The sequence below is a fragment of the Rattus rattus genome, chromosome 9, assembly GCF_011064425.1.
Source record: "Rattus rattus isolate New Zealand chromosome 9, Rrattus_CSIRO_v1, whole genome shotgun sequence".
Taxonomy (NCBI): domain Eukaryota; kingdom Metazoa; phylum Chordata; class Mammalia; order Rodentia; family Muridae; genus Rattus; species Rattus rattus.
Genome location: NC_046162.1, coordinates 45,294,943 through 45,322,195, shown reverse-complemented (window position 1 = coordinate 45,322,195; position 27,253 = coordinate 45,294,943). Strand labels below are relative to the sequence as shown.

The 27,253-nt window shown below is 40.6% G+C and overlaps 1 protein-coding gene across 6 annotated transcripts in view; it reads left to right on the top strand.

The window, feature by feature from the left end:
• The window catches only part of Map2k4 (mitogen-activated protein kinase kinase 4), a 96,441-nt gene extending 70,188 nt beyond the window's left edge, over window positions 1–26,253 (top strand). For all 6 annotated transcript variants that reach the window (XM_032913392.1, XM_032913393.1, XM_032913398.1 and 3 more), the window contains 7 exons: window positions 4,910–5,029; window positions 7,043–7,094; window positions 9,696–9,823; window positions 18,189–18,266; window positions 21,068–21,216; window positions 22,816–22,861; window positions 23,808–26,253. In XM_032913392.1, coding sequence (XP_032769283.1) covers window positions 4,910–5,029; window positions 7,043–7,094; window positions 9,696–9,823; window positions 18,189–18,266; window positions 21,068–21,216; window positions 22,816–22,861; window positions 23,808–23,921 — 687 coding nt within the window. In that variant the 3' untranslated portion in view covers window positions 23,922–26,253. The remainder of the gene's footprint in view (window positions 1–4,909; window positions 5,030–7,042; window positions 7,095–9,695; window positions 9,824–18,188; window positions 18,267–21,067; window positions 21,217–22,815; window positions 22,862–23,807) is intronic.
• Window positions 26,254–27,253: the final 1,000 nt, after the last annotated feature.

The window sequence follows — 27,253 nt, the reverse complement described above, 5'->3', positions numbered from 1 at the left end:
TATTGTGTTTATCACATCTAGGGTTTTCTGGCAGAATCTATAGGGTCTTTTAAAAATAGGATCATGTCAGCCAGGTGTGATGGTGCATACCTTTGATCCCAGAGAGGGAGCAGCAGGTTGCTTTTTGTGAGTTTGGGGCAGGGCTGATCTACAAATTCAGTTCTAGGACAGTCAGGGCTACAGAGAGAAACTGGAGGGGGTCTGGGGGTGGCGAGGGAATCATGTCATCTGTAAATAAGGATTCTTTTGCTTCTTCTAATTTTTTTCTTTTCTCAGTGTTCTATCTAAGACTTTCAGCATTACATCAAAGGAGAGTGGGCAACCTTCTTTCTTTTCTAATGTTAGAGGAAATGTGACCAGTTTCTCTTAATTCACAATAATTTTGGCTATCAGTTTGTCATATATGCCCTATGTTGTACTCAGCTATGTTGCTTCTGAGCTTAGTTTCTTTTGGGCTTTCATCCTGAAGGAATGTTGCTCTTGTTAAAACATTTATATCTATTGAGATGGTCACGCGACTCTCTCCTTGAGTCTTATTTATATGCTATATTTATTGTATGAGGTGGCTTGAATGATAAATGCCCCCCATAAGTTCAGGCATTTGATACTTGGTCCCCAGTTCCAGTTGGCAACACTGTTTAGAGAGTTTTAGGAGGTTGGGCCTGTCTGTGCAGTGTGTTTGTCAATGGGGACAGGCTTTCTACATAGAGTTAGCGTTCTGCTTCATGCTTGTGCTTAAAGATGTAAGGCCTGGGTTTCCTGCTTCTGCTGTCACCACTGTGCTGGGCTCTATCTCTCTGGAACTATATATAGTTCAAATAAACTCTTGCTTCTAGGAGCTGCCTTGGTTATGAGGTTTTATAACAGCAACAAGAAAGTAATGAGTATGTATAAATGTATGTGTGAGACAATCCTTATATTACTGGACTGAAAAAAGTTGGGTATTTATGGATTTTTGAATTCAGTTTGCAAGTATCTTATTGAAAATCTTCTGCGTCTGTATGGGTTTGGTGTTGTTGGAATGGCAGCTTTAAAGAATGAGTTTGCTGTTATCTTCCTTTCTATTTCATGGAGTGGTCTTATGATGCTGGTGGTTACTCTGTAGAGGCCTGATTGAATTCAACAGTCTGGCTTACCATCCCAGGCTTCTCCTTGTTGGGAGACTTTTATCTTCTTGATTTAATTTTAGTAGGCCATATATGCCTATAAATTTATCCTTTCTAGATTTTCTAGTTTTTTAAGAATATGTTTTCAAAGCATTCCCTACTAATCCTCTATCACTGGCATATGCCCTAGAGGTACCTATTAAGTTAACTTTATCTGTGGTGTTATCTCTATTTTCTTGTGTTGTTATACTGTTTGGCAACATTTTATAGTTGATTGTTGTGTAAGTTTGTTTTTTTGTTTTCTTGTTCGATCCATTCCTGTGTGACCTACCACTTTGATTTCTGTTGTGAATGATGTCTGTATAAATATTTTACTTTGTAAATGGTTGTTGGTGTGTAGATAAGTTGTTGAATTTATCTAAATTTTAACTCAGAAACCTTACCTGGTTAACTCAGTGATCTTCTTCTTCTCGCCCTTTGTGTCCCAGTCGGTGGGCACCAGAGAATTTCAGGCCTTGTGCTTCAGCCACCTCTGGTTCACCATGGCAGGGGTCACTGCCGTGTTTCTTCCAGGCAGCTCAGATGGTTTTTCTCCCATTTTCTCCATCTTCCTTTTCCTTTGATCAGGTGAAGTTCATGGCTTTTGTCCATTTTACTTGTGGACAAAAGCAGATGTCAGAGAAATAAGAACTTCATGTTAGTTATGTACCTTAGAAAGGGCAAGGCCGTCCCATCTGGGACTCCTTGCTTTATTTCCTTTTCATCTGCAGTTCCAAGTTCCTTCTTTCCTCTTGTCAGCCTGCGCCCAACCCCATCCACATATTAACTTTAGCTTTTAGCACACGCAAGGCACTTGATGTTTCATATTTGTGAGCTCATGTGACCTTTATTACAGTCCATCAAGGGTGGTGGGACAGCCTCATTTCATAGACAAGAAGGGAGGAAGCTTGGGCTTCCATAAACAGAAAGTGTCTGGCCTCCCAGGATCTCAGCATGAGGGCTCCTTCTACCATTGAGATTACTTACTTCTGTTGGGGTCTGAGTAATTTGTAGTTTTCTCTAATAGAAAGCTCTAGTCAATCTACTGAGGTGTCATGAGATCAAAATAGAAGTGAGTACATGCTTTGGTGGAGAGTTTTCATTTTTCTGTGTGAGCTATTCTCTGAGAACACTGAAGAAAGGAAATCTAAAGAAACGTTATTATACATATGTTCCCCAGTTGTCTAATGACATAAATGGTCTAGTCTGTCACTCATGTCAGCGTTCTTCAGTGAGCTCTACACACTTGTAAGTCACTCATGTCAGCATTTTTCAGTGAGCTCTACACACTTGTAAGTTACATATTTTTGTGCTGTGAGGGCTAAATTAGTGACAGCATAAACGTTGTCGAAGAAGACTTTCGTCATTATCTTATGGTAGCTTTTCTACTTTTATCCCTGCTTTATGCCCTGTTCAAATGGACACAGCTAGTTCCTTCCCCGCTGAGGTCCTTCACCTCCGCACACCTCTCCTGCTTACCTCTCTTACCACAGTGTCAAGAAATGGAGCCTAGGTACTCGCTTCAATGTTGTATACCATCCTGAGTTTAGAGTTTTCCAGTTTTTGGTTTTTTCTTTCCGTGTTTATGGAATATTAAAGATATATTCCTAGAAATAGGATGAGTCTATCAAATGTCAATATGGCTACAGTAGGCCCCCCTTATCTGCAGGAGGTGCGTCCTAACATATCCACGAGACCTCTGATATTTCTAATCTATATGTGGCTTATTCTTGCACATATACCTGTGAAAAAATTCAACAGAATATTGGCAAAGTAAGTGATAATAATATTTTACCAATCATAAGGTGTAACAATTGTAATAACTTAGGAATACTTGAAGTGCAGCACTGTAATACTATGGCAGTTAATCTAATAACTGACGATGGTTACTATAGAAACATGGCTACATGGGGTGCCTATACCAGGTACTATAGAAAGCACGTTACATAGGATGAAATGATACTCACACTCATGGTGGATGGGGTAGAACATCACTGGGTGTCACCACCTGTGCACAAGTCACTAGAACACTATTTGTATTAGATCATAGTGACTGCAAGAGAGCAGGGACTTCTTTCTTTCTTTGTCTTCATGATAAGATTGCTTTCATACACTGATTTAATTGCATTGATTTATTGGAGACAAACATAAAAATGAGCCGTTATACATTAGCAGACAGTGGTAAGTGTTTAAGTTTTCTACTTGAATGGAAGGGTATTCCTGAGACACAGGAGCTCAGGGACCACACAGCTCTGAGGTGGGACAGTGTCTCAAAGGAAAGGTATTCCTGAGACACAACTCAGGAGCCCAGGAACCACACAGCTCTGAGAATGTCTATTCAGCAAAGGTGTTGCAGCTTCCAGGGGTGGGTGTTTCCAGCTGAACTGATGAGGAGCTTGGAGGCCTCAGCCCTGCTTCTTTTCTTCTCAGCTTCTTACAAGAGAGTCACGCCAGGCCATTACTCTCATAAAGGAGATTTACTGAAGGGAAGAATCTAGGAGGAGAAAGAAGAGGAGGGACGAATCCAGGGATGGCTGCCCTCTGCTCCTGGTAGTGGGCAGCAGGGAATTGGACAAAGGGCAATGCTAATATAGGGTTTCTGTGGGGGCAGAGCTTTTCAGGGTAGAGAATTTCAGATTGGAGATTGGTGGGACTTCCGGTCCTGAGCTTGGGGAGCCCAGGGACTGGTGGTTCTCTTTTCACTCCCCTTTTCCTCTGCATCAGGCCTATGGGTTAGGGTGGGAAGTCCTTTCCAGCTTCAGCCAACATTTGCTGTGGCATCATCTCTTTGGGGATGCTCGAGGAGACTGGAGAGGAGGTGCTGCCACTGTGGACAGCTCCTGTGGGACATTTCATGCTGTGCTGTAGGCTGAGGCAGGAAAGAAGGTGTTGCCACCGAGGACAGCTGCTCATGACTGGAGTAAGGTGAAACAGGAAAGGCGTGGTCACAGCTCCTGTGATGTTGCAGGCCCAGATGTTGCGGTGCTGCCATTTTGATAGGAGCCACCATTTTTGACAGCTCCTGGGGTGGGGTTTGGGGAGCATCTTATGGCAGCTGTAGGCTGGGGCAGGAAGGAGGGACCAGCTATCGGACTACAGTAAGCACCATAGGGAACAGACAGGGTAAAGGAACTCAGTAAAGTGACTCATCTTATGGAGAAGGCTTCTGATCTGAAGATTACATTTGCTATTTGTTTAAAGCTTTCTAATGAGCAAGTTTTATTAGCTTCTTAAGGTAAGCTCTTTTGTCAATGAAAAAGGATGCTCTTCTGTTATTTCCTAATTTTATGTTTGGCTATGGCAGAATTGGAACTTTTTATTAAAGCACGCATGCTTTCTCTGTAAACTAAGGCTGGGTGGAAGAGGAACTGAAGAGACGGTTCAGTTGTTAAGAGCACCAAGTGCTCTTGTAGAAAGGATCCAGGTTCCATTTCTCAGGGGATTTGTCACCCTCTGCTGGTGTCTGAGGGTACTGCATTCCCTCTCACCCAGGCATACTTTTAAAAAATGAGTAAAATTAAAAACAAAAACAAAACGGATAAAGTAGCATTTGGCCACATAGTTGTGCTTAAACCCAGATAGGATATCCTTTCCAGGTCCTTAATGATGAAAAAAAAATCACAAGTTAGAGGTTCAGCAGAGGTTTTACAAAGGTTCTCTGTAAAAGCAAAGATGTTTTCCTTAATTCTGTCTCTGTCCTAAGGGGCGATGCCAGTGTTTAATATCAGGATTTTTAGTGGTGACGACTATCTGTTGTTTTACAGGGCGACTGTTGGATCTGTATGGAGCTCATGTCTACCTCGTTCGATAAGTTTTACAAATATGTATATAGTGTGTTAGATGACGTGATCCCGGAAGAGATCTTAGGCAAAATCACTTTAGCAGTAAGTATTTGGCTTCCACAAGGCTGATGTACTCTGTTACTGGTTGCTGGTGTTTGTGAATGCACTTGGTCTTGGATTTTTGTTGCCTTTCTGAGAAAATCATTTGTAGTAGGATAAGAGAGTAAGTCACGTCTATGCCATAATTACAATAATAGATCTGAGGAACATTTTTCAAAACAAGGAAGGTCTATGAATACTATAGTTTTTTTCTTATTCAAATCACAAAGAACTATAACAGACTGTTATAGTAAAACTAAGAAGGCTATTTTATATTTGTTTCCCCTTATTTTTTTTTTTAACTATTTTTGTAAAGTTTATATCCCTAAGCAAATCAGAGTGGCAGAAATCTTGTTTTGAAGCTTTTTGACAAAGTATGTTTTGCTGTGGTTTAAGGATATTGTCTTGTAAGTTTAGCAGCCAACATCATGATTGATCAATTTGTGTTTACTAGAGTACCAACAGGGGGAATATGCGTTACGAGCTCACAGTCACTTACTTTTCTGCTCTAATCTTCTAATTTGTAAGTGTGTACAGCTTTTTTTTTTTTTTTTTTAAACAAAGGAAAAGGTAACTTATTTTCTGTAAAGCAAAACTAATGAGACATTGAGAGCTCCCGGGACTCCGAGCCAGAGACACGCGTGTAGTCATGGTGTGAACACTGAATCACGGATGGTCGCATATGCCTTATGATTTCTGTGAATCAGCCCTCCCCAGATTTCATTTGTCTTTTGCCAACTTGGTGATTTCTAAAGCTAACAAAACAGATTTAACAATATAAATGATAACTGAACTCTTTCAGTTGTAAGAGATGTGTGTCTAGTAGACTTTTACAATTTTGATTAAATTGTAGTTAGTAAATTATCTAAAAGTTGATAATTTGCAAAAAAAAATTTCCCCTGCCAAATTATTGGTTAAATTTAGATCTTTTACGAGGTAGCTAACTTTTGAGATACATGTTCTTCCATATAACGCTATAGAGGGAAAGTGAGTTGAACTAGAAACTTATTCAATGTTCAGATGAAGGTGTAAACCTCGCAGTAATAGCCGCCCCTCCAGTGTACCGAGGCACTGTTTGTAGTGTAACAGAACAATAGTGGACTAGTACTGCAGTACTTTATAATAACTGAATAATGATGGTAGTTAATGGTGAGTGAATATTATTTGTGTTGAGCTAAGAGTCTATCACGTAATCTTTCTGGTGAATGGTCAGTAATACCCATTGTTACACATGGGAAACCCAAAAGCATTGAAATATTAATTTGCTTTGGTATTTACATGGTTTTAAGTTATCGGTGATTAAAACCCTCACAACCTGATCTCATAACCTCACCTTACTGTAGCATACAAATATAAAATTACTTTATCATGTGTGAATATCATGTATATATGTATGTATATATACATACTTAGTACATATTTAGTACATATTATATGCTTAGTGTATATACTTAGTGCATCTGTGTTTGTATTTTCAAACATGGTGGTGCTTTCTATATTCCTTATATATATTCCTTATGACAGCAAAGACTTGACTTTTCAAGTCTCTGTTTCCTCCCTTTCTGAAAAAGCCTATGATTTCTAATCATAGTCAATGTGACCCAGGATAGTACAGATTGTTACTGCCTGAGCAGATATGTCGGCTCTGCAGAACTTACTTCAGGGTTAGTGAATGGTTGTGAGGGGCTGAGAACTTATAAAAATTGTCACCATCATGGATACTAGAACCAGCTTTTATGATTGTACAGGTTTGAGGTACAAAACAATACAACATTTTACTGAATTATTATATGTCATATTTCTGTTTTCTTAGCTGTCAGAGAGGACCATATAAAAGGCAACTTGTCAGATGTACAATTATAAACCATCATAATTCGAGTACAAAAGGGTAGCATTTCAAACATTAAATGGGGAAAGCATACAGAGGGCAATGGAGGACATTGCTTGTGGTAGGTTGTTGGGCTATTTTATTAAATAAATAAAGATCTTTATCCCATCTCTTCTTTTTCTCCCTAGACTGTGAAAGCACTAAACCACTTAAAAGAAAACTTGAAAATTATTCACAGAGGTGGGTATGATTGCTTTCTGTGGAGTGGGAAGGAATGTGGCTTGACTTTTGGCTACTTTGCAGGTTATTTTTCTTTCACCCTTCTCCACCCCACTTCTTCTACCCTTTCAGCCCCCTAACACTAGATGAGAGAGAGAAAAGGATAAAGAGGAAAGGGGGCGGTGTTATGCTTAGACTACTTCCTGTTGATTGGAGGCAAGTTTGATCTTCGATATCAGGATATCTGATTTCTTCTTTCAGTCTCTTTGCACACAGCTGCTTGACAGACTGCCACAAACTGCAGTCTGCAGCATCTAGTCACCAGCCAGCCAGCCAACAGCAGCTTCTCTCTGGACTCTGGGATTCATGTACCCTCTGAAGAGTCCCCAGCATTCCCAGTCACATAGCTTCCGACAGCACAAAACCACGGCACTGCTAGAGCACAAGTCAGATCACAGTCAGCTGCTCTGGGTAACCTGAAGCAGCCCCACACCCCACATCTGGGGTCAAAATGAAAACATCCTTATATTTCTGTGTTATAAAAAAAAAAAAACAAACTCCCACTACTTTTTCTCCTTTAGTTGGTTAAAGCATTTTAAAATGAAAACTACCATAACATTGTATAAATTTGCGTGAAATATTTGTTTGTGGCCAACAAAATAAAAAAAACCAACTAACCTAATACACACACACAAAATCCAAGTGCTACATGTCCTGAAGCTTCATCTTTCTCTCCCTTGGGATTCTGTGAATTTCCATCTAATTTAGTAAGTATATTAGACATAAAAATTACATTTTGCTACAAATAATTGATCTTAGTTAAAAATAGTTACTATTAGTAACAAAGCCTCTTTGTACAGTTAAAAGGTGCCAATAAATTAAAGAGACATAAATGACTAGAAATAAATCACTCATTGCCAAGTATCATTGATGACTGTATACAGTCAAAGCATCACAGTGGCCCTATGGACACACAAAGAAGAATCTGAGGACATAGCATCTTAAGCCATTTTTTTCCCCTATTGCTGGGAATTGAACCCAGGTCCTTGTGCAAGCTGGACAAGTGCTCTCTACCACTTGGCGATACTCTTAGCCCTTATACTCAAGCATTTTAAAGCCATGATATTTCTCCCATGAAATGTTTTCTCTTTATTTTAGAGCATGTTTTTGTAAAAGAGATTTAACATTCACATTACAAACAGAAACTCCTCTAAAATATGACCTGCTTATAAAAGCATTGTCATGGCTTTAATGACCACATCAGCTCCCAGTATCCAATTCTTCTAGATCCTGTAGTGTCCCGAAGAAAGGACTCTCACTTCCCATGTGGCCCTTTTAGCAGCAGGGACATACTTTTTTACATGTTTGTATTCTATATCACATTTACTAGAATTGTTTCCTGCTCTAAGAGTAACTACAGCCAAGAAGTATGAGACTTACTTGTCAGGAGCCATGTCTTAGAGATATGGATAAAGGCCTTGACAAGATGCAGATCTCACTAGAAAGGGTGGAGGGATTAGGAACTTTTGGGTTTATATAGATATTTCTTGGTGTCTCAATCATTGTTTTCCGTGATGCTGACAATGAAATAAATGGAAAGATCATGATAGAAATAAAGAATTGGAGAGCACAGGGGGAAAATTTGACAGGCAACTCATTGGCACATTGGTAGCGATTGCCAATGAGGAGGAACTTTGGCTCCCTGTGTGCTGAGCACAACCATTCTGTAAGTTATAGAAATGAGGCCAAGGGAAAGGTGGTTGGGAGAAACTGGAGAGAGCATTTTAGGTCCCAAGACTCAGGATGAGCATTGGCCCAGCAGTTAAGTGTGTGCTGTTATCCAGAGGACCCAAGTTCAGGTCCCAGTACCCACACTGGGTGGTTCACAAACTCCAACTCCAGGGGATCTGATGTCCTATTCTCACCTGAGTGTCTCCTCACACACTTGGCCTATACTTACACACACACACGCACACGCACACGCACACGCACAGGCACACGCACAGGCACAGGCACACAAATAAAAATAAATCTTTAAAAAAATTTCTTAGAAATAATTGATTACATTTTTGGAAAATAAATAATTTCTTTTTTTAAAATAATCCTTTCATAAGTTAAAGCCATACTTAATGAAATTAAGATTGTACATCCATAATTAGTACACCTTATATTTAGTTGTATAGTCATTGATTTCTTTTGAAAATAAGCTTAGTTTATTATTGGATAAAGTTCATTCCCCATCTGACTACTGAATACCATTATTTTCTTTGTGTTTATATGTGTGAAAATGTTAAGTGAAATCTTTTGGCTTGTTAAATTGTAATAATGAAAGGAATTTGACAGTTACATTACAGTCTCCTTTTAGCTTTATAGACAGTGTCTTACCCTGTAGGCAAGGCTGGCCTCAAACTCTTAGCAGTCCTCTTTGCACAGTGTCACAAGTACTGGGATCATAGATGTTAGCCACCGTCTCTGGCCTTAGTTGTTTACATGTGTTTAAAACAAGAATAATGATTACAGTGCTGAGTGAAGGTTTATTTCCTGTATTTTTAGTATTTTTGACTGTGGTACTTTAGTCACTGCTCGCTCAGTTGCATACTGAATGGCATGTGTCTCTTGCAGACATCAAACCTTCCAATATTCTTCTGGACAGAAGTGGAAATATAAAGCTCTGTGACTTCGGCATCAGTGGACAGCTCGTGGACTCTATTGCCAAGACGAGAGATGCTGGCTGTAGGCCGTATATGGCAGTAAGTGTACAGCCAAGTCTCTTGCTTGGCAGCCATTGCATAGGGAGCCTGTGCCCTTTGGTGTTGAGTGTAAGGAGCTGCCTTCAGCTGTGCAGCTTCACTGTGCTAGAATGTTTCTCTCCTAAGCATTTCCCAGCTCAAGTTTTAACTTCTGGAATATTGCTAGGTTATTTCATTGCCCTCCTGTATACATGTTAATTCTCTTGTTTGGTTTTTAGCATTTATGGTCTTTCCTGATTTTTTTTTTTATTCAGCTTAGCTTATCAACCACATAGTAAATTGTCAGTGTCTTTGCCTTTCTTATATCTCTTGTACTTTCTTGGCCAAAATAGATAGAATCTGTAGAGAGGTATATGTCCTAGGCCGCTGAAGGATGCTGTTACAAGTTACAGAAGAGTAGGTTGGTATAGGAAGACAGTTCCTGGAAGAATGGACTGTGCCTTACAGAAATCTGATGGTTTGCTCCAGTTGTGATTTCTCTCCTCAGGAATGGATAAAACACAGCAATAAATGCAAAGCCAGAGGCCTTAGGCATTTAACTGGAAGCAGCTTTTCCCCAGGGAAATAGATGGACACTGTTCTTTCAGAGCTTCCCTGTTTGCCTTATCCTGGTGTTATTTGCATGGCCTGGCCCACAGCCCAGGTTTTCAATTGCATTTGTTAGTGTTTGGTGTCTGTATTTTAATTTTACCCAGGATCCTAGTTTCTCCTTTCACAATCCATGGTCCTAAAGAGATTAGCATGCTCCTGGAAGTGATGATAAGGTTGGCCATTGCTTTGGCCTTTGCTGTCAGCCTGTCTGCTGTTTAAATCACCATCATTATCCTCATCATTGTTGGGCTCATACATGCCATGGGGTCAGTTACTCCCACCACCTTTCTAGGGATTCCGAGAACTCAACTCAGGTTTCCAGTCTTGTTCAGTGTCCTTAGCCACAGAGCTATCTTGCCTCCGTGAACCTTGTTACAGATTATCTAAGAGTTGAATAATTATCTTCCTCCTGTGCTTTCTTTGTGATTACTTCTATAAGTGTTATAAAAATTTTAAATCAGAATAATCACAAACTAGAAGTACAAGATTTTCTAACATGCTCTGGATGGATGGGCCTGATGCATCTTCAGGTTTCATATTTATTTAAGAATATATTTTATTTCCTACATCACTTGGAACTCAGTTTGCCATCGGTTCTGTTTTGTACCTCAGTGTGGGAGCATGTGAAACACAGTACTACCTGTTTTTACCGTGCATTCTCTCGTTGTGTATACTTGAACTTTAGAAAGCACTGCATGGGAAATGTTTCAGTATTGGCAGTATTTTAGAATTGTTTCTGTGTGCGTGTGCATGTGCGTGTGTGTATAGATAAAAATACTTTTTTTTTTTTTAAAGAATCTGAGTTTGGCGAATGTCTCACTTGGCAGATGCAATTCAGAAAACCCTATTTTCCTCATGGTAATTAGGAATAAATGGCATAACAGATTCAAAGGCAAGAAATAGAAGTCAACAGACACACATCTGTTGGTTGCCATAATTGACACACTCAGTGACCATACATCTCAGAAAATAGCTGAGCATGTTACCTGTGTTGAGATGGTTAAGGCTAAGGTTAGCTGGATGTTTTCCCCTGTGACAATATGATTTTATTGCTGTTTGAGTGGTAACAGAATGCCTAAGGCTGAGTATTGTAGGGAAAGAATCTTTAGCTTGTAGTTTTAGGAACTGAAGGTTGATAGTTGAGTGGCTCTCCTCTGTTTGCTTCAGATGAGAGCTTTTTGGCTTTACCACAGTTTGGCAGAGAAATGGGAAGGGAATTGTCAGCAAGAGGAAAGGGTTGAAGGGCTCTGTTTTGTAACTGTCCACTTCAGGAGATCTGACTTAAGAGCCCATCATCAGTCCTTTGTGAGTCCTCCCGAAACCAGCTTACCTTTTTAGTGGACCCACCTTTTAGTGGCCCATTGTCTAAATGATTGACTTGTCATAATACTGACACCTTGCAGACCAAGCCTCTAGCACTTAGGAACAAAACATATCCAAACATTAGCACTGTGTGATATTCCTTATGAATTTTGATTCATGCAAGTCTTTTTTTTTTTTTTTTTTTTTCTATTCTTTTTTTTTTTTTTTTTCTTTTTCCCGGAGCTGGGAATCGAACCCAGGGCCTTGCGCTTCCTAGGCAAGCGCTCTACCCCTGAGCCAAATCCCAACCCGATTCATGCAAGTCTTAAAAATGTAGCTGTGGCCCAGATATGGCAAATTGTTTTGAATTCAGGTAAATTTTAAAGAAAGAAGCAGGCTCTTCATTCTTGTATAGAAATATGATTCCACGCCTACAAAAAGAGAAGTGGTGTAAGGACTCACTGTTCTTCCTGATTTTATCCTCCTTTGGGACATGTAGGTCAATGATAATGCTGCAGCTCTGATACTGACTAAATCAAATGAAATAGTCCTGTCATTGGTGTACAGAAGCCAGCCTGTTAATAAATGGACAGGAGTACAGAATTAACTTTGAAAGCCTCGAGGGACTTCAGTCTCCTTGGTATAGTATAGCATATCAGAAACAAAGTTTCAGGAAGTCCCGGTGGGCTCCAAGTTTGGGCTCTTCCTGCTTCAGTACCTTACAGTACTGGAATCACCAGAAATACCCTTGTAGTAGGCTTTTACAAGTTTTCCTCAGTCTAGAGAAGCTGGGATTACTTTTTAATTGTTGAACATAAAAGGATCCGAAATATAGAATTTTTACATAATGTTTTTGTATGGAAATTTTAACAGTTTACCATCTCTCTTCCCCACATATAAATACATGAATGTATTCATGTGTGCATATGTGTGGTGTATATATATGTGTGGTGTATATATATGTGTGGTGTATATATATATATGTGGTGAATATATATGTGTGGTGTATATATATATTCATATGTGTGGTGTGTGCTTGCATGCTTGCTGAATCATTTTATTCTAAATACTTGAGTGTCCCTTCTCCCAAGATGGATATTCTTTAACATGACCATGGTAACAGTAACATGCATTAAATAATTAAGAATTATATAGTATTACATAGACAATACTTATATTTCCTAAATGTCCAAGACACAGTCACCTTAAATTGATGCCTTGTTTTCAGTTTTTGCATTTGTTGTTTTAGTCTGAACTGGCCTGCAACCCCTCCTTCCCACTCCCCATCTTGCTGACCCCAAGGGGACTCTTGACTGGACAAGGAAGACAAGGAAGGAGATGGCTTAATGGTTAAGAGGACTTGCTATCCTCTTCCTAGCATAACTGTAACTCCAGCTCTAGGGGAGCTGGTAACTCTGGCCTCCATGGGCACTTGCATATACCCACTAACATGCAGACATACATACCTATAGAGGATTTAGAATAAAAACCAATAAAGCTAGTACTTCTCATTGGATAAATGCTGGGAAGGATTTGACATTAACGTACCCTCTGCTCAAAATTGATTTTAAACACTTTTTTAAAGATTATTTAATGTATATGAGCACACTGTCCCTGTCTTCAGACACACCAGAAAAGAGAATTGGATTCCATTACAGATGGTTGTGAGCCACCATGTGGTTGCTTTTAATTGAGCTGGTCCTTTGGAAGAGTAGCCAGTGCTCTTAACCGCTGAGCCATCTCTCCAGCCCCTTCTTACACTCTTCTAATTCTATTTTATTTTCATGAATACTCTGTAGCTGTCTTCAAACACACTAGAAGAGGGCATCAGATCCCATTACAGAAGGTTGTGAGCTACCATGTGGTTGCTGGGAATTGAACTCAGGATCTCCTGAAGGGCAGTACGTGCTCCTAACCGCTTAGCCATCTCTCTAGCCCCAGGATTCCTCATTCTTATGTACCCTCTAACACAGTGACTTCTAAAAAGTTACTTCAGGGGCTGGAGGGATGACCCAGGTGTTAAGAGCACATGTTCTTCCAAAGGACTAAAGTTTCAGTTTCTAGCGCCCATTTTATAGGTGGTTTACAAATGCCTGTAAGCTTAGGCACTTGGGATTCGAGAGATATTTGCAAAGCCCACACATGAAAGAAATTCTAGCTCCTTTGTGACAAATACAAAGGCGTTCAGAGTGATCTTAGCACAGTAACTGTGAATGGTAGCTCCTTGTGCTAAATTCACACTTGGAGTGTTGGCAAATAGTCATTCATCACACCAGTGAAGATACAAAACACTTCTTGCTTGACGCAGATCTCTTGTCTTTGTCATTTGTGTTTTCCCATTCCTGCCTAAGACAGCCAATGCCTGTCTTCTCTGGCATACTTTGAAGATATCTCGGTGCTGTTATGCCGAGAAGCTTGGATTGTATAAATCTTCCACCATTTTTGCTTTTCCATTCTTGTGTTGACACTAAAGGTTTTAGTTCCTGTTATGCCTCCATTCATTTAGATATTTTGCTCTCTTAGCAGTGCCTATAGTTTTTAGCATGGAAGTCATTTTAAATTTATTCCAAAAGAATTCATGAGTTTGATCGGTATAGGTATACATCTTTAATCCCAGCACTCAGGAGGCAGAGTCAGGCAGATCTCTGAATTTGAAGCTAGCCTGTTCTTCGGAGTGAGTTCCAGGATATCTAGAGCTGCATAGTGAGACCCTGTCTCACAAAAACCAAAAAGAACTTATGAGTTTGGATACTGTTTCTGTTTCTGGAATGAGGTCTTGTTTGTTTGTTTGTTTTTTATCACCTTTTATTATGTGGAAATACCAATAGTTGTCTTAAGTTGCCATTGTATCTTGGTGACCTTGCTAATTTAGATTCACTGAGTTTTAATAGAGAATTCCTAGGAAGAGGATTGTAGAAATTTCAATGTCTCTGAATAAAAGTAACACCTGTACCTTAAATGTTGCTCTAGCTGCAACTTAGTTCTGAAATAGTCAGAATGACTTAACTAAAAAGAAAGTGTTGTATATAGAATTAACTCTAGGCTACTTTGTATTTCTTTGATGAAGTTAAGAGCTTTTATCTCTTCATAGTGTGCTAAGACTTGTTGCTATTTTTGCCATTATTATTGGGGATTGAATTTTGTCAGAAGCTTTAGATTGTACAGATTTCCCCAATATGTGAATATGTACTTTATTCGTATTACATGCATATGGCATGTATCCCTGAGACGGCGCACTGGTTCTACTATATTAGTTCTTCTGTGGGTTGAATTTATTCCTATTGCTAGTGTTCTGTGTTGTGTACAGGAACATTGTCTTGCACTGTCTGTGTGAGGTGTTCCTAAGAGCTTTTATGGAACAAGTTGAGAAACATCCTGCCATTTCTTTTCTTTTCTCTTTTTCCTTTCTTCCTTCCTTTCTTTTTCTTTTGTCTTTTGAAATAAAATGTGTATAAGATGGCTGATATTTCTTCCTTGCAAGTTTGAAAAGGCTCAGTGAGCTCACTTTACTGTGAGTCTGTTTGGGAGAAGATGGGATTTGCTTGTTGTTCCTCCATTTTTCTTTTAGACAGAGTCTCTCACCATACCTGCTATACAGGTACCTGCTATACAGCCCAAGCTTGCCTTGAATTCATGATATTCCTCCTGCCTTATCCTCTCCAGTATTGAAGTTATAGTTGTGAGCCATGACATACAGCTTATGAGATGGTTTTTAATGACAAATTCATTTAAAAAATATACTTCTAAAGTTGTTTGTATTTGTATTTCTATATTGTCTTGATAAGTTTTCATTTTCCTTTTAAAACATATTATTTCTTTTAGAACTTCAGAGTGCATTAGATCATAGTCACCTCTTTATCTCCCCCACCCCCTTGCTGGACCAATTCCACAACCCTTCTGACTTTAGATGTGTTTTTTCTTTAAATGGCACATCAAGTCCATTTTATACTAACCATATACTCTTAGATGTCCAACCATCTATCCACTGGAGTTTGGTTGACCTATCAGGGACCACACCCTTCAAAAAGGCCTGCCCTTCTCTGGAAGCTCAGCTGTCAGTAGCTCCTCAGTTCTGAATGAAGGCTCATACTGTACCTCTCCTAACCCCATTTCACAGTTTTTCGTTTGTTTGTTTTCTTCAGATGAATAGGAATTCCCAGCCTTCATTCTTATGCAGTAATGTCCAGGCTGTCTCCTTCTCTTGGTCTGGCCAGGTCTGGCTACAGTGTATGTTCTGGTATTGTTCAGGAAGTGCTGTGGTTTTGTTAACTTCTTTCTATTGTTTCTCTATTACTATTTTATTTAACTTATTGTCTCTGTTACTTCCTGCTGCTCAGTTCCTTGGGTCTCATTTCTTCTGTATTTGTTGTTGCTGTTTTGTTTCTTTGAGGTTTGGTTTTATAGTTCCTTAGTGTGTACAGCTGGGTTATTGATCTGAGATGTCTACTCTTTAACTATGTGCATTACGGAGATGGTTTCCCTCCGAATAAAAGTCAGCTGTGTCCTGTAAAGTGATTCTTTGGATCCACATGTTAGTATGTTTTTTCTCTCTGCTGTATAGAGATATTAGGGTTTGAAGATACTCATGATTTTCAGTTCATCTGCAAATGTGTTCTGCATTGTTGCCATTCTGTTTAAGGAGGTATATGTTGTACCTCAGTACACCAGGTCTGTATTAGTGACGTTGGGGCAGTGTTTTCTCCTGTGGTTGAATAGTCAATGTTTTTACATAGTGTGCATCATTTTCAGCAATATAATTATATTTGTAATAAAAATGTAAATAGCTTTCAGTGAATTATTACAACACAGCACTTGTTTTCAAATTAAAATGAATGTCTCCAAACTAGTGGCGTAGTACAACCATTACACTTTTGGGATGTTTCTTTTTAGTAGCAGTTACAATCAGCCATCAAGATCCACCCCATTGTTAACTCTGTGCCACTGGCATATTCTCCTGTGTTCCTCTGCATCTGTGTCACATGTAAAAAAGATAGTACCTAATTTCAAGGAAATATAAAAATGTTCCCTTCATGGAAATTGCTAAGATGATTGTTTTCCTGTTCAGAAGACAAAGTGATATATTACACATTGTGCTTTAATTTGGCTAAAATGATTCATAGACATGTATCTTTAAAGGTAATACAAGTAATTGAGATATTCAAAAGAATATTGGAAAGAATTAAAGGGTGTTGTCGTACAGTGATGACAGTTCCTGCCTCTCTTTTTTTGTCACAAGTACCTTGTGGTCAGTCTTCACATTGAGCAAAGGCTGGGAAATCAGAATGTTGCTCTTGTCTTCCCGTGATACTTCCTATTTACCAGCACTTGCTGGAGTAAGACCTTGTTAATTATTTGCTTTGTTCCCTATTCCCTCTCTCACCTCTCCAACCATTCTCAACTTTCACCTTGCTTGAGTATTTAGGGGGAGAAACTCCGAAGGTCTATAATGTAGTCCTTGATTATTTAGGGGAGAAACTCAGAAGGTCTATTGATTATTTAGGGGAGAAACTCAGAAGGTCTATAATGTAGTCCTTGAGTATTTAGGGGGAGAAACTCAGAAGGTCTATAATGTAGTCCTTGGTTATTTAGGGGAGAAACTCAGAAGGTCTATAATGTAGTCCTTGGTTATTTAGGGGGAGAAACTCAGAAGGTCTATAATGTAGTCCTTGGTTATTTAAGGGGAGAAACTCAGAAGGTCTATAATGTAGTCCTTGGTTATTTAAGGGGAGAAACTCAGAAGATCTATAATGTAGTCCTTGGTTATTTAGGGGGAGAAACTCAGAAGGTCTACAATGTAGTCCTTGGTTATTTAGGGGGAGAAACTCAGAAGGTCTATAATGTAGTCCTTGGTTATTTAGGGGGAGAAACTCAGAAGGTCTATAATGTAGTCCTTGGTTATTTGGGGTTGCTGTTGCTATGATGAAACACCATGACCAAAAGAAAGTTGGGGAGGAAAGGGTTTATTCATTTCCACATTGCTGTTTATCATGAAGGAAGTCAGGACAGGAACTCAAACAGTGCAGGACTGATGCACAGGCCATGGGATGCTGCTGCTTACTAGCTTGTCCCCAATGGCTTGCTTAGCCTGCTTTCTTATAGAGCCCAGGACCACCGGCCTGGGATGGCACCACTTACAATGGGTTGGGATCTCCCCCATCAGTCACTAGTTAACAAAATGCCTTACAGATGGATCTTATGGAACATTTTCTCAATCGAAGCTCCCTCTCTCTCATAACTCTGTGTCAAGTTCACATAAAACTAGTTAGCACAGTTCCTCTGACATAGCCCAGAGGTCAGTGAAGTTTCTGTTAGTTGTTCCTAATACATGGTGTCTCTGTGTTGCCCCTAGTTTGACTGTGGGCATGAGTTCTGGGACGATGCTGAGATTTTGTCTCATCCCCAGCTACTCCTCCATCGCCTGCTTCTTTACAGTCTGCATAGCTAACGATGCTGACTTCTCTTTGTATTCCAGCCTGAAAGAATAGACCCAAGTGCATCAAGACAAGGGTATGATGTCCGCTCTGATGTCTGGAGTTTGGGGATCACATTGGTATGTTTCTCTTGGCTAAATTTGGTCATAATAATGTAACAGTAAGAGATTAAGAGGTAAAAAATGGTGAAAGAAAAGGAGAAACTTTGTGATTTGTAACAAACTGAAACTCTTTACCTACAGATATTATGTTGAAATTTTGGTTTCCTTTTAAATGTATCTGTCTTAGTTTGGAGTGCTTTAGCAAAATAGCATAAGTTGTATATCTTAGTTCAAGAAGTTATTTCTTGCAGCTCTGGAGACTTAAGAAGTCCAAGAACAAGGGTTTAACTTATTTTATACAGAATGAGATGTTGCTGGAGAGTTGGCTCAGCGGTTAAGAGCACTGTCTGCTCTTCCTGAGGTCCTGAGTTCAATTCCCAGTAACCACATGGTGGCTCATAACCATCTGAAATGGGATCCGATGCCCTCTTCTGTGTGTCTGAAGACAGCTACAGTATACTCATATAAATAAAATAAATCTTAAAAAAAAAACCTTAAAAAACAAAACAAAACAGAATGAGATGTTGTCTTTGTTGTTTTCAAATGGCAAAGAGGGTGAGGGACATGACTGTCAGAGGTGTCTTGTTTACTGACTGTTCGTGAGGTCCCTAGTCACTTCCCTGAGCTGTTCTTCTGGAGGCCGTAAGAATTGTGAGGGACACAGTGTAAGCAGTGCCTGTTTATGCACTCATGTCTCCTCTCCAAGGTGCACTTCGCAGGTCTTGCTAAGATTGTTTGTGTCTTGTTTTGAGCAGCTTCCATAGCTTCTTCTGCATTGTCTGAAGTTTCTGTCCCACATGGATTCTTAGATATAGACAGTATAAAATTCCTTTTCTTATATTTTCCCCCCATTTTCAAGTTGAGCCAAGGCCCCTTTGTTCATATTAAAAGCAGTGAGCCTTTTGTAGCTTACCAATCTCATTATTTAAAGTGGAATTTCTTCTGTAATGAGAATCACGTGTCTGTTAGTTTTGGTGAAAATAGTTGACAGACTAATGGGTTGATTCTCTTATAGGGAAGCTAACAGTTTGATTCTGCAGGCTGCAGCCATCTCCTCTTTTTCTCATTGTCAACCCAGTTCACAGACTATGTAGGAAGACCTGTTGATCCCACTTAGGTGATTGTTTGCATGTAAAGCCTTCAGAAATCCCTGTCTGCTACTTTCCTGTTGTTATGCTTATACAGCAAAAAAACAGGCAGAATGACCTGCATTTGTAATACTAGTGCTGTGAAGGCAGGACTGTGAGTCCTCCTGGTTCCTAACTGCTCAGTCTCCTTGGTGAATTCTTGGTCTTAGAGAGATCCTGTCTCAAAACCAACCAAACAAAGGAAAAGAAAACAAAACAAAAACCCAGATGGCAATGCCTGAGGAACAAAATTCTTAGTTGTCCTATAGCTTCCATACACCTATGTGTGCATGTACACACAGCATGTCCATGCTCACCTATGTACACACAGACACACTCATGTGTACATATGTACACACACAGACTTGCAAACAAATGCATGTGCATCTGTATACACACATCCAGAGCAGGTATGCTTTTCCTTACTAAAGAGAACTTTTGTTTAATAAGTTGGGTTTGTTTTGTTTTGTATTAAAAGGGAGGAGGGGAGGCAGTTGTACCAAGGCCTTCGGCATAGTAGACAAAAGTTCTATCACCACATCACACCCCCAGACCTGTGAAACGTTTTAACATCGAAACATTTTACCCAAGTTCTTTTAAGCTGCGTTAGCCAAGTATTTGAATACTTAGGACTGCTTGGTTGCTGACTTTCATAGGATAATCTTAAAGTAGCTTTTTGCCCTATAATGCAGGCTTTCCTTCTTATTCCAACCTGTCCTCCAGAGTAAGCCTAGTGAGATATTCCTAGTGGGTAAGGGTTACCCTTTCAAGGCATTTTCAGTTTTACTGAAAAGGAACTTAGGACAAAGCTATGCTCCTTTCCTCCCTGTTTGTGTGTGCATGCCTGCATGTGTATGCCTTCATACTTCCCATGTGCACCTGTGTTTAAGTGGAGAGACAGCAGCTCTAAGGAAGAAGTGGAGTTGGTTTTCTAAGGATGTTCACCCATAACGAACCATTTCTCTATACCATTTTGGAACCTCATCTTTATCTGTCAGTGTTCTGTCAAAGCGCACACTCATAACTCCATGTCTCAGGAAAAGTGCAAGTTCCTTGGTTTCAGAATAGAGCTAGGGCAATGTTAGACATATTGGTTATTAACAAATATTTTGAGGTCATAATAGCTTTTGAATGTGCACTGTATGCTTTAATGGTACTCTTGTGAGTCCTTTATTGGATCTGTAAGCCTAACTTGGTTTCTCAGGTAATTATAAAGCCTGACTGAATTTGAAGTAACTACTGGATTTGCATTCTCTTTCCTTTGAATTCAGATTGGCTTTTCATTTGTTAAATGTTCTTTTTACCTTAGAAAGGAATCTGGCCACTGTTTTGGACTGAGAACTCCCATGCAGGTGACTACAGAGTGTGAAAATGTTTTCTGTGGAAGTTGTAGACTAAACCTTCCAGAACCTTTCATACAAAGGGTTGGACCTGCATTATGGAGGTGTAGCTGAACCTAGACCCAGAGCTTTGCTTTCAGTTGTAGTCTAAGCCCTTGAGTTTGATTGAGGCACATTTCTTTACAATCTGTCTTCCACTTAGCTACATGATCTAAGCTAAAGCCTCCTCCCTAACTTGACAGAGTTTAAGGGATGGCTTTAAAAGAGGTTTGCAGATCTTTGGATTGACATCACTCCTTCAATAGGGAATAATCACACCTGGTGTCTTCTGCTTCCTTCTTGTTCTCTGTAGTACGAGTTGGCCACAGGCCGATTTCCTTATCCAAAGTGGAATAGTGTATTTGATCAGCTAACACAAGTGGTGAAAGGAGACCCTCCCCAGCTGAGTAATTCCGAAGAAAGGGAGTTCTCCCCCAGTTTCATCAACTTTGTCAACTTGTGGTAAGTATTATATTAGCCAAGGTTCAAACACAAATTGGGGGAGTAGTTAAGCAACTTAATCTAATTACATAGATGCTCTACAGAGGGAAGGAGGTCTTTCGTTACATTACCCCTAGCTAGGACTCTGGGTCATGGCTATGTAGAAGTTCTAGCTGCCTAGAGAGGCAGCATCCTCTTCTTCTACTGCAGGTATTGGTGAGAAGCAGCTGTGGGAGATGGGGAAGCAGCTTCCTCCAGATGGCCAGTCCCTGGTACAAGTTACTAGGGTAAATGTCTAGGTTAGACTGCTGTTCTTCTCACAGTGAGGTTGTATCAGGATCACCTGGGTGCTCTTCCTACTCAGTACCTCACCAAACCACACTGTAAGGCCTGGATCTCTGGCCTGATAAAACCTAGAGCATAGTTGGGTATGTGTGGGAATGTCAAGTCCCAAGCTTGAATTCATTGGCTAAAGTTAATAATATTGGCGCTCTCTAATCCTTTTTCCAAAGAAGGCTTGGACTCCATGCCTGTTATTCTTGTCTATATCATCAGTTCTTTCTATATGCACATGGCACCTAAGAAGATGTATGCAGGGCTGGGGAGATGGCTCAGTGAGTGAAGAAGAACTTGCTATGCAGACATGAAGCCTGGAACTCTGTCCAGTCCCCAGAAACCATTAAAAGCCAGGTGGCCTGGATGGTCTGCTTGTATTGCCAGCACTTTTGTGACATCTGTTGACTGGAGTTTTCAGGTCTCTTTCGTCTTCTCTGACCAAATCCTGCCTGCTCTGATCTTTAAGAAAGGGAGCAGAATGTGTCAAGAACTAGGAAGAAGAAAGTTTATTGGGTTACAATTGGCTGGCTCTCTCTCCTCACTGAAAACAATCTGTTGTTTACTAATTTGCACATATCAAATGCAGTTGTATGATTCCAAAAACTTGGCCATTCTGTACATCCATTTTAATACTTGCTAAAAAGAATCTAGTGTACATCACAGGCTCTTTATTTTAAAGTGTTTGTGTGTGTATGTTGTGTGCAACAACACAGGTGCCACAGCACACATGTGGAGTTCTCACTCTTCCCTTGTTTTGTGAGACTGGTCCTCTTGTTTTTGTCACTGTGCTGTGTACTCCAGGCTGGCCGATCTGTAAACTTTTGGGTGATTCTCCTGCCTCTGTCTCCATCTCTTGGGATTGTAGGGATTACTACATGCGTGAGTTACTACATCCAGATTCCCTGGGTTCTAGGGATGGCGTTTAAGGCAGCTCTGCTGTTTTGATCCCTTGGCCTCCTCTGGTTTTCTTTTATATATATTTGTGTAGTTTTGTGTTATATTTCTCCTGTTTCTCTCTGCGTCACAGCAGGTAGCAGTGGTGAATATAAGGGTCCCATGCTTTTTATTTTTCAATATATCAAAATTGCTGTCTGAATCATCACGTCTGCAGTTGAAGGACATCTGTACTGTCCTCATAAGAGCTTTGTTTAAAGCCAGGCTAGCCTTGAACTTTCTAGATAGCCACAGATGACCTTGACCTGGTCTGCCATTCATTTGTAAAAAAGTAAAATAATTGGGTCATTCTGACTCCATCCTAACACTGTTACTTTCATGTTATTTTAGCCTTACGAAGGACGAGTCCAAAAGGCCAAAGTACAAAGAGCTTCTGGTGAGTAAGTATGGAGCTGACCCAGGAGTTGGTGGTTACCGTCCAGCCTTTGATTACCTAACTCATTTCTCATAAGAAGAATTTGGTCTTACCATGTTAGAAAAGTTCCCTAAAACATTTCATTGTGCAGTCCAAGGGTATGTAACTCCTGTAGGTTAAAATTAGTGAAATTTTATTCAGTATGCTTACTCTCCTTCTGGTAATGCACATCACTGTGCCAATTCACTGTTCTTTGAGACGTTCTTATTCAGCTCGTGATACGCAGTCTTTTTTTATGTGACTTTCCCTTGAGCAGAGGAGAAAGTGCTGCCTGTGGTCCAATGATGTGGAAACATTAAAGGAAAGAGTGCGTTGCTTGTTACATTTAGGGCTTTCTAAGGCTGTTAAGCCAAACTTGTGATCAGGGAGTATAACAAGAGAGTTGTGGGAAGAACTGGTGTTGAAATGAGAGAGAACAGAAAGAGGGCTTGGTGACCCAGGTGCTGGAGAGCACTGGGAAGGTCTTTCTTGGCCGCCATTCTCTTTTAGTAGAAATCAGAAGGTTTGAAACTGAAAACCCCTTTGAAAGATCCTTGAGCTACCAATAGGGGGAGCAGAGGCTTATTTTAGTGACCTAAGAGGCTGGACTGAGATTCCTGTAGTTCTTGGCTCTCAGATGGTATGGTAAGGAACAAATAGTCCTGTTTTCTTCCTCTGCAAATACACCCTGTACACACACAGTTCTGAGACCTTACTGCCAGGGTAGACCCTCCAGATGGTCAGTAACCCAGTATCTCACATCTAGGGCATCCACATCCATCCATTTTTATGTGATGAATGCCTTCTGATATTTGAAGTTATATGTGATCGAGAACTTATAGTGCTATGTTGCATAGAAATTGAGAAGGATTGAGTTAGGGCTTTGATACAAAAGTTTGACGCTTTTCCCTGTTCAATTTTCTTGCAGAAACATCCCTTTATTTTGATGTATGAAGAACGTACTGTAGAGGTCGCATGCTATGTTTGTAAAATCCTGGATCAGATGCCAGCTACTCCCAGCTCTCCCATGTATGTCGACTGATACTGCTGCTACATCAGACTCTAGAAAAAAAGGGCTGAGAGGAAGCAAGACGTAAAGAGTTTTCATCCTGTATCACAGTGTTTTTATTGCTCGCCCAGACACCATGTGCAATAAGATTGGTGTTCGTTTCCATCATGTCTGTATACTTCTGTCACCTCGAATGTGCATCCCTGTAATACCTGACTGATCACAGTGTTAGTGCTGGTCACAGAGACCTCATCCTGCTCTTTGTGATGAACATATTCATGACGTGTGGAAGTCAGTACGATCAAGTTGTTGACTGTGATTAGATCACACCTTAAATTCATTTCTAGACTCAAAACCTGGAGATGCAGCTACTGGAGTGGCGTTTTGTGAGCCTTCCAAAGGCTGGAAGGACACAGTCATGGATGTACTATATCTGAACATAGAGACCTGGGCTTGAGTGAGAAGAGCTTGCACAGCCAGTGAGACACATTGCCTTCTGCAGGTGGGAGACAAAGGAAGGATTTCCTTTTTTCACCAAGTGCAATAGATTTGCTGATCTGATATTCTGTTCCTTTACAGTCACAGTCGATGTTGGGGGATCGATGTGCTCAGCCAAATTCCCTGTTCAAAACATGTTAAATTAGAATTAATCTATCTTTACCAAAACCTATGTTGCTTTCAGAGAGGTGAACATTAAACGCTGAGACAGGACAGAATGTGTTCTTTGTCCTTTTCCAGCCCTGCTCATCACTGGGAAGATATAGGAGTCTACCACTTGTCATAGAAGGGTACTGCCAACTTGATGCTCTACCTGCCACCAACCGCCAGGAATGAACGAAGGAAACAGTACTGAGGGCAAAGTTTACAGATGTTTTTGATTCTGGTATTTTGTCCAGAATAGCTTGTAGCAGCTATAGATTCCTCCTTGGCCCCAAGCCTGGGACTCGAGCCATCCTAACTCACTAACAGGGAGAATTAGCTGGTAGCAATGTGCCTTGATGAAGATTTCCTCCAGGCAGCAAACACCAAATCACAACTCTTTGCTTCTTGCCATTGTGGGCCAGGTCCTCGGTTTTTAACCCTTTCCCTTCCCCACAGTTTGTTGTCACCATGTGGCTTTGGCTCAGTCCAATATTCCACTGTTTTTCACATTGGGAACCCTCGCATTACCGGGGATGCTACTTACCACAATCTGTAACCCTGAATCTCTCCTGTGCTCTGATGTTCAGAAAGCTGAGACAGCTGGGCCCAGTTGATGTTGTAGGTGAGAAAGAGGCAGTCTGTTGGAGAGGCATATTTGAGCAGAATAAAGATTTGAAATGTCAGCCTTTCAGATAAGCATGTCTGTCACCCGATGGGGCCTCTACCAGTTCACTATCTCCCTTGGAAGTGGAGTTTTACCCACCTCTGCCCCCAAAAGACAAAATGAAAAAGAAGCCACTTCATCTCATGTGCTGCTTGTCTTCAGCCCATTAGTCAGGCCCTGAGATCAGGCTCTGCACAGCCGTTAAGCAGCACTGGTAGTTGGTCTACCACACAGGTGATGCCTGCCATGCAGGATCTATCCCTGGAGGGCACTGCTGTGTCTCCCAGAGTGGCACTCAAAGTACTGTCAAACAATAAAGGAGAATGGTGCTGTTTGAAGTTACATCCCTCTCATTGGAGGATTTAAAAATGATTTATCTCTTCGTCCACTTGCCTCATTTCCCCATTTTCCACCCCTGGCCCCCTAACCCTTAGATTCTCTGTATTCCATAAGGAGACATTATGGGATGTCTTCCTTAAGCTGCACCAAGCCATTGTCCTCTGTTGCTCCCAGGACCCAAGAGGCATCTGTTTCTGTGCTGTCAGCTTCCTGTCTGGCTCAGTATAGCCTCACTCCGCCATTATGCAAATGGAAATCAAAGCAATTCTGACTGTCCAGGAGCTATCTCACTTTCTGCTGTGTGGGTGACCACATAAAAAGGCAATTTTAGTGTATTAATCATAGATTATTATAAACTATAAACTTAAGGGCAAGGAATTTATTACAATGTATCTTTATTAAAACAAAGGGTGTATAGTGTTCACAAACTGTGAAAATAGTGTAAGAACTGTACATTGTGAGCTCTGGTTATTTTTCTCTTGTACCATATGAAAGTATATAAAAATTATCAAAAAGCTGATGTGCAGGGATATTGCCTTATTTGTCTGTAAAAATGTAGCTCAGTAACATAACTGCTTCTTGGAGCTTTGGAATATTTTATCCTGTATTCTTGTTTGAATCCTTCCTCTATTTAAAACATAGCCATGGAGTCCACATGTTTATGGAATAGTCTACCCTTTGCCTGCAGGTCAGTTGTAATAAATCTAGGTTGTGATGATGGTCTTGTAATTTGATTTTCTGCAGTCATGCCCTGAAATCATCTGTGCATTTCATATGGAGGAGAGTTATCTCCTTCCAGAAGTTTCTGGTTCTTTTCTTTATCCTCCACGTTCTCTGCTTGTTCCCTGATCACAGATGCAACAGTGTAGCACAGCTTGCTTGTCCTTTTAGCAGCTGAGGTGCACAGTCTTTTCCAGCTTGCACTTGGGTGTCTGGACCTCCCTTGGCTGTAGAATGCTGCAGGAAGCAGGTGCACTCCACCTGTGTCAGCACTGACAGCACTGACCTGAGGCCAGGTGTTGCCAGCCAGGCTCCTGCTGCTGAGACTCCCAAGTGAGAGGTCAGTTGTGATCTCTACTGCTACCTGAGCAGAGAGCAGGGTAAGGAGGAGACTGTAGTTAACAAGAGCTATGGAGTCTCCTGGGGAGCTTTGGTGGGTGGGGGCTGCACACTGATGAAGGCGAACAGAAAAGCCTCAGGAGCCTGGAAATGGCAAGAAGCAGCCTAGTCAGAAATTTTCTGCTGTGTCCCATGGCCATCAGTACCTGCTTGGTCACATGATAGTGGTTTAGCACCATGCCCTGTGTCCTCCTCAGCTAAGTGTTGGTGCCTTGGAGGTTCACATCCCACATGAGGGACAGGTACACTCCAAGTTCCGTAGGACTCTGTCTTGTGTTATTCATCTCATTTGATTCTGAGTGCAGCCACACCCAATCACGTGGTAGGTTGCTCTTTCTAGATAGGAGAACAAAAAGGTTACGGAAGTAAAATTCTGCCTTGGGTATTAGTAGGGAACAGAAAAGTTGAGAGACTCAAACCCAAAACTATAAAAACATGCTAGTTTAAACCCACTGTCTAAGGCAGGCAAGATGGCTCAGTAGATAGAACTCAACACTAAGCCTGAAGCCCTGAGTTCAGTTCCCAGGACCCACATAGTAGAAAGGGAGAACCAACTCTCATAACCTCTGATCCTCACAGGTGTACGGTGGCACAGGTGGCA